At 67.4% G+C, this 6,583-nt stretch overlaps 1 protein-coding gene across 2 annotated transcripts; it reads right to left on the bottom strand.

The window, feature by feature from the left end:
• Window positions 1–775: 775 nt before the first annotated feature.
• PCYT2 (phosphate cytidylyltransferase 2, ethanolamine) lies at window positions 776–6,577 on the bottom strand. Of its 2 annotated transcripts, XM_006107950.2 has the most exons (14): window positions 6,461–6,577; window positions 4,509–4,597; window positions 4,136–4,297; window positions 3,862–3,928; window positions 3,580–3,664; window positions 3,392–3,436; window positions 3,190–3,243; window positions 2,669–2,807; window positions 2,438–2,520; window positions 2,151–2,228; window positions 1,904–1,969; window positions 1,703–1,768; window positions 1,459–1,547; window positions 776–1,381 (listed from the first exon to the last, which is right to left on the bottom strand). In XM_006107950.2, exons 1-14 carry the CDS (start codon window positions 6,547–6,549, stop codon window positions 1,273–1,275), a joined length of 1,221 nt encoding a protein of 406 aa, XP_006108012.1. In that variant the 5' UTR covers window positions 6,550–6,577; the 3' UTR covers window positions 776–1,272. The 2 variants fall into 2 exon arrangements, with proteins under 2 accessions (XP_006108012.1, XP_006108013.1); XM_006107951.2 differs by lacking the exon at window positions 3,190–3,243.
• Between the last annotated feature and the right edge of the window lie 6 nt (window positions 6,578–6,583).

Below are 6,583 nucleotides of genomic sequence, written 5' to 3'. Positions count from 1 at the left end.
TCCATGAGTAACATTGATTTTTCGCTCTGGGATTCTCTAGGCACCCCTTTCCCATCTGGGTGGGGGAAACAATATAATCAAAAAGCAAACACTCCCCCCAGTTTGGGGGCTCCACCCTCCTCCTTCCTCACCTGGTGGGAACGGATTTCAAGGATTCAGGTTGAGGGGGGGACGCGAGCCATCCGCGTAGAGGTCATGATTCCCATGAGTTTTCTCTGCTCTCCCTTTTTCAACGTTATTAAAGAATCCACCAATTGGGTTTTTTTAAAAAATGAGGGTTGAAATTAGAAGGGGGAGTCAGGTAGCCTGCATCTAATCATGGGGGGGCATAAGGTGATGCTGAAGGGGGGTCTGCTGGCTTTGGCTCCCACGGGGCCAGACGACAGGCGCACCCCCACTGAAGCTGAAGGGCCGAGCGTTCTGAGGGACAGAGGCGGCCGAGGATACGCCTTCACACCCACTGCTGGCCCCGCCAGAGGTGACCAGGTCAGCGCCTGCAGCCAGGCCGCTCCCGGGGGCCAGCGGGTGGGCAGGAGACCCTGAGGTCCGGCCCCATCCTTCCTGCACGTGGTCCGGTGCAGCTTTGGGACTTGGCCTCTCACCGTCCTGGTGACCGACTCTGGGCCCAAGGGAACCTGTGGGCGCTCTGCTTCCCTCCTGCTCGTTCCTGCCTGCCTCCGAGGGGGCCTGGATCTGGGGGCGCCCTCGCTGCCAGGCTGCCTGCTGCTGCCCTCTGTGGGCGGTGGTGGGAGCAGGGCCAACAGCTGACACAGAGCACCGCCCACCAGGTTTATTCGGTTGCACATCAGCCTGTTATGCACAAAGTCGAGGAGTCGGGGGGAGCAGGCGCGGGTCCAGGAGCCGCTCAGGACACCAGGACAGTGCAGGGTGGAGGCGCCGTGCAGAAGGCAGCCTGGCTGCACGAGGACAGGTGCGGCCCCTCGGGTCACTGTCCCTCAAGTGGACTCTCACCGAGCTGGGCGCCTCCTGGGGATGGGATGGGGGCCCAGCAGTGCAGCAGGCGGAGGGAAGCCGGGCCTCCCCAGGCACGCAGGGCGGTGGCCCCTGGGGGGAGGTGCCCTCCACAGAGCTGGCCCTCTCTGTGCAGCCTAGCGGGAGGATGCAGGGCCTGCTGTAAAGGGGCGCCGTGCAGGGAGGGGGAGGCAGGAACGCCCTCTCCAGCCCTTCCAGGACCGCCTGGTCTGGGGCTGCAGCTCTTAGAACCACGTGAGCCACGGAGGCGCAGGAAGCCGGGCTCCCCGACGTCCTCCCTCAGGTGCTGTGGCTCCCTCTCTCGGACGGCTCCTCCTGCTGCTTCATGGCCTCCAGGAAGGCCAGCTCCTTGGCCTCCTTCTTCTGGTTCCGAGCCTCATACTCCAGCCTGGGGGCCGGAGGGGGGCGTGAGTGTGTGCGAGCCCAGGCTGTGGGCTCTGCTTCCCACCAGCCCTCGGGCCTCACCTGTTCTTGATGATGCGCTGGACGATGAGGTCCGTGGTGAGGTCGCTCCCGCTGTCGATCTGGCGGAAGATGCCCCTTTTCTTGGGCTCCTGAAGGTGGGGACCGGGGGGAGATGAGGGCCGCCTCATGACCCCGGGAGGCTGCCCGCCGCCCCAGGGTGGTGGGGACGCTTGCTCCTGTGAGGCCCTGGGGGAGCAGTGGCCCCACCGAGCCCCAGCAGCACGGGCCCGGCCTGCATGCCCACCTGGTACGGGTCGGAGCCGTCCTTGTCAGGCATGATTTCCGTCTTCCCGTGACACACCAGGTCCACCTGCAGAGGGAGCCGGGGTCAGGGAGCCCTCCCAGGACCATCCACAGGGCCCCCTGCCCCAGGGAGGCAGCCAGAGCCACTGCCCGGCTCCTGCTCCAGCCCAGCCCTCCTCGGACCCCCCACTGGGAGCCGCACCTTGAAGTGGTCCAGGAGCTCTGCGGTGACCGCGTAGGGGGCCCCGATCACCACCTCCGACACGTACTGCGGGGACAGGCACAGCTGTTAGCAAGGACCCCACAGGCTGAAGGGGAGTGGGGACGGCCCCACGCGCTGGCCGAGGCGGCCGCTGGGGACGCAGGGACACAGCATGGCGGGCTGGCTGTCCGGGGTCCCTGCCGGGCCACCCCCAGCTGTCAGGCCCGCCCTGCTGGCCGGCGCTTACCCGACATGCCAGCACGCTCAGGGTCCGCTCGTGCAGGTTCATGATGGGGTAGTTCTTGCCCTTGTAGTGGTTGACCTCCTACGGGCAGAGTGGGGGTGGTCAGCAGGCACCCTGCCAGCGACCCTGGGGGGCACCCACTGGCGAGGGGAAGGCCGAGAGGACAACCCTGCCCAGGAAGAGGCCCCAGCTCAGCTCGTCTCTGCCTCCGTCAGCAGCCGGGGCCTCGCTCCCCATGGCTCCCGAGCCCACCTCCAGGGTCCCCCAGACCAGCTCCCCGGGGCAGAGACCTGGTCAAAGTGCAGGCCGGCGATGACGTAGGGCCTCTCCACCAGGCCATGCACCTTCGCCAGGAAGTCCACGTGCCCAATGTCTGTGCCGGGTTCAGGAACAAGTAGGACAGGGGCAGCCGCCCTCCCACCTCCCTCAGTGCCCAAGCCACCCCCCAGGGCCGCGGGATCAGTGAGGCCTCCCTGGGGCAGGTGTGGGCATGCAGAGCCCCTGCCCAGGCCAGAGGATACGGAAGAGGTCAAAGGCACCCGCCACATAGATGATCGTGTCCCCTGGCTGCGGCTCCTTCCCAGAGGCAAACTGGATGATCTTCCGGGACGTCTGCAGAAACTGGGACACCCCGGTCCAGGGGTTCCGCCCCCCCGGGCACTATAAGCCGAGAGGAGTCCCTGGTCAGCCATAGAGGCCTCGCAGACGGGTCCCTGGCCTGTCCCCTCGCCTGTCCCCTCCGCTGAGTCTGGGGTTGCTGCACACGCCTGCTTGGGAGGCATGGGTGTGGGATGGAGGCAGCAGGGGTGGGAGCCACAGGTCAGGACTAAACCCCAGCCCAGCCTGCCAGCTGCTCACTGGCTCAGGTGCTGTTCCCGGCAGGTGTCTCAGGCAGGGACACGGAGGGCTGGCCACAGTGCCCAGTACACATCCAGGCTACACGGGGCAGGGGCCCCATGGCCACAGAGAGCTTTGCAGCCGCCACCACCTAGGTCTAGGAGGGAGGCCATGGACCCCGCACCCTGAGGCCACCGCTGGTCACCTGGGAGGAACCTTCTGAGAAAAGCATCTCCCTGGCAGGTGTCAGGTGAGGGGGCTAGAAGGGGAGAGAGGGCCAGGTTGCCTGGTTAGAGGCCGCCTGTCCGTGGGCCATCCTTGCTCCTCCTCCAGGCAGTGCTGGTCAGTCCCTGGTCAGCGCCCGGAGGCAGGGAGCTGGGGGCAGGCGAGGCTCCGGCAGCACTCACCTTGCCGAAGCTGTCTGCGTACGCCCGGTACTCCGAGGACATCTCCTGCAAGGAAGGGTGAGGGTTGGGCCTCCCCCTCCAGGTGTGGCCACGCCCAGGACACTGACCGCAGCCTGGAGCTCCTCCCCTCCAGCCACGTCCTGGGTGAGGGGACCTCGGAGGTTCCGCGCCCCCACCCCCAGCCTCACCTGGCTGCTGTGATGGGCCTTGGTCATCAGCAGCATGCGGCCCACGAGGTCCGTGGTGGACACGCCCTGGGTGCGCTTGCACTCTCTGGGGACAGAGGTGACAACAGAGGTGGGGTCGGAGCTCTCGGGTCACCTGCCTCCTGGGGGTGCTGTGCACAGACAGCGTCTCCTTGAGGCTCTGGGCATGAGGGGTGCAGCACCCCATCCCGGCACGACCGAGAGCAACACAGGCCGTAGCCGCACACACCCGCCTGCCCTGGAAAGGGGGCATGGTCGGCTCACCTGTACCTCCCCGCCTGCTTCACTTCCTCGTAGGTGTCCCGGCCGTCGACAGTCAGGGTGATGTCATCTGAGAGGTGACAGGCACATGGAGCAGGACGGTCAGCCCAACGCCAAGACCTTCAGGCTCACAGCCTGCCCCGGCCTGCCCTGTGGCCTGGGCTCATTTCTGGGGGGGGGACCCCGAGGGCTCAGGCTGCCCCGAGCTTAAGGAGCCCCAGCATTTCCTGTGACCACCCCCCCGCCCCCACCCTGCCTGCCCTGCCCGCCCACTCACTGCCGTGGACACAGAAGTCGCAGCTGTACTTGTCCAGCGTCTCCAGCGTGGTGACGTAGGGGGCCGCCGGCACCACCTCGTCCACCCACTTGATGGCCTGCACCATCTTGTACCTCTCCTCCTGCGTGAACACTGGGGGCCCCTTGTGCTTGGAGATCTCCTCTGGGCGAGAGAGGAGAGGAGGCAGGTGGTGACCACGGCGGTCACGTCCACACCGAAGCGCCCTCCACACCCGAGTGGCCACCACCGTCCTCCTTGGGCCACCACCACGCAGGGGGCCCCTCCCCCTCCAGAATCCCAGGGGATGGTGGGGGCCCCCTGGCGAGTGGGCAACCCCAGGCGGGCATGGGGTGGTGGGCGCAGCCCCACTTACCGTCGGTGTGCACGCCCACGATGAGGTAGTCCCCCATGGCCCGTGCCTGGCGCAGCTGGTTCGAGTGGCCATAGTGTACCATGTCGTAGCTGTGGAGAGAGCCGGGCGGTCAGTCCCGGGTGGCCCGGGGGCGGCGAGGGGCACAGGCTGGCTCCTCTGAGAAGCCGCCACTGGGAACTGCTCCCAGGGTCCGGCGAGTCTGGGCTTTTGGAGGGGAGGGTGCTCAGCTCTTCACGGCCCGGTCCCGGAGTCCAGGGCCAGACTCAGCAGGGCTATGGCCTGCGGGTCCTGAGGACTGAGAGCATACCGCACAGCCCCTGCCCCCACCTGGGCCTGCGGGTCCCGAGGACTGAGAGCACACCGCACAGCCCCTGCCCCACCCTGGGCCTGCGGCCCCCGGGGCCCCCTCCTAAACTCACAGCACCATGGGTGGTCTCTTTATGCTGCAGCACGAGAGGGGAGCTGAGCTCACTACCACCCTGAGACAGGGGGCCAGTCTCTGGGGCCAACAGGAAGCAAAGTCTAACCCAGTGGTCGGCAAACTCATCGGTCAACAGAGCCAAATATCAACAGTACAACGATTGAAATTTCTTTGGAGAGCCAAATTTTTTAAACTTAAACTACATAGGTAGGTACATTGTTATTAACTTAATGAGGGTGCTCCTAAGGCTTAGGAAGAGCCACACTCAAGGGGCCAAAGAGCCGCATGTGGCTTGCGAGCCGCAGTTTGCCGACCACGGGTCTAACCAATGAACAAGGCCAACTGCTGGCTCTGGGAACCCTGCGAGCTCCCAGGACCTCGGGGAGGCCAACCACCACCTCCCTGTCACCTGGTCCCAGAGCTTTTAGCCTCAGATCTGGGCCCGGTTCTGAGTGAACTCAGCTGACGGCCACAGACAGCAGCCGCTGTCCGGCTGGGTCCCACCTGCCCCTGTGCTGGGGAGACCACACTGCCGAGCGGGGCCCTCAAGCTCCTCCTACTCCTTCCAGCCTCCGTGGCCTCCGAATAGGAGAAGCTGTCCCTGCTTCCACTCAGTGCCACCTGTCAGCTCCGCCTCCCCACACCGGCCCGGGGTCACAGGGAAGAGGGAAGTCCAAGTCCAGGGCCCTGGGGCCCGCGACCCCTGTGCCCACTGGACAGGCTGGGCCGGGGGTGCACCGAGTGCAGGTGGCCCTGGGTCCAGGCTGGGTCCTGTCACTGCAGCCCTGTGGCTGTGACCTGCTGGGGCCAGCACCTGGCCCGGCCAGGCCCAAGGTCAGAGTCCACAGACACGCAGCCACACTCCCTCTCCCCACGGAGATGCAGGGGCAGGGGCAGAGGCCCCGCCCCCGAGGGTGTGTTTCCCCCTCTGCTTCCATCAGCAAAGGCGGCGAGTTACCAACTGACAGCCCCAAACATCACCCAACTCTGCTGTCTGGCTCGCCGGCGGGCGGGTGGGCACCCCCGGGCGGCACGGGGGTCCCGGGGCCACGCTGTTCCCCCGCTGACGCTGCCCAGACCCCCGGGAGAACCGGTCTGGTCCTGGGCCGAGCACGGCGGGGAGCCTGACACAGACCCCAGGGCGGGCGGCCCCGGTGAAACCCGTCCAATCGGACGCACGCGAGTGGCGCCACCGCGGTCCGGAGCTGGGCCGGCGGCCGGGATCGGGGTGCAGCTCCCGCTAATCGCGGGGAAGGACGCTTCTCCGAAGCCCAGTCCCCGGGCTGGGCCAGCGCCCGCCTGCGTCGTGGACCCTCTCGCCCCGCTGCCGAGCGGGGGCGGCCCGGGCCCCAGGCGTCCTCCCTCCGGGAGCCCGCAGCCCGAGTCCGCCGCCTGCCGCCCTCCCCCGCCGGAGAAGGCCGACCGAGGCCCCGGGCGAAGGCCCCCGGGCGAAAGCGGCTCAAGACGCGCCTCGGGCGGCAGCGCAGCGGCCCCCGCGGCCCCGCCCGACAACGCCCGCCGCCGCGCTCACCAGCCGTCACACCACACCCGCACGGCGGGCCTGCTCCCCGGGCCCGGCTGCTCGGCGCCGCCCGCCAACCCGTGCCCGTTTCGGATCATGTCACCCACGGCAGTGGCGCGGCACGGACGGACC

Source organism: Myotis lucifugus, unplaced genomic scaffold (assembly GCF_000147115.1).
Source record: "Myotis lucifugus unplaced genomic scaffold, Myoluc2.0 scaffold_1600, whole genome shotgun sequence".
NCBI classification, from domain to species: Eukaryota; Metazoa; Chordata; class Mammalia; order Chiroptera; family Vespertilionidae; genus Myotis; species Myotis lucifugus.
This window is presented reverse-complemented; position numbering and strand designations above follow the sequence as displayed.

Coding starts and splice junctions, on each gene's coding strand:
- PCYT2 (XM_006107950.2), bottom strand. CDS start 6,549: ATGATCCGAAACGGGCACGGGTTGGCGGGCGGCGCCGAGCAGCCGGGC. Junction 4,598..6,460: donor CGGGTGTGGTGTGACGGCTG/GTGAGCGCGGCG, acceptor CTCTCTCCACAG/CTACGACATGGTACACTATG. Junction 3,929..4,135: donor CGACTTCTGTGTCCACGGCA/GTGAGTGGGCGG, acceptor GTCACCTCTCAG/ATGACATCACCCTGACTGTC.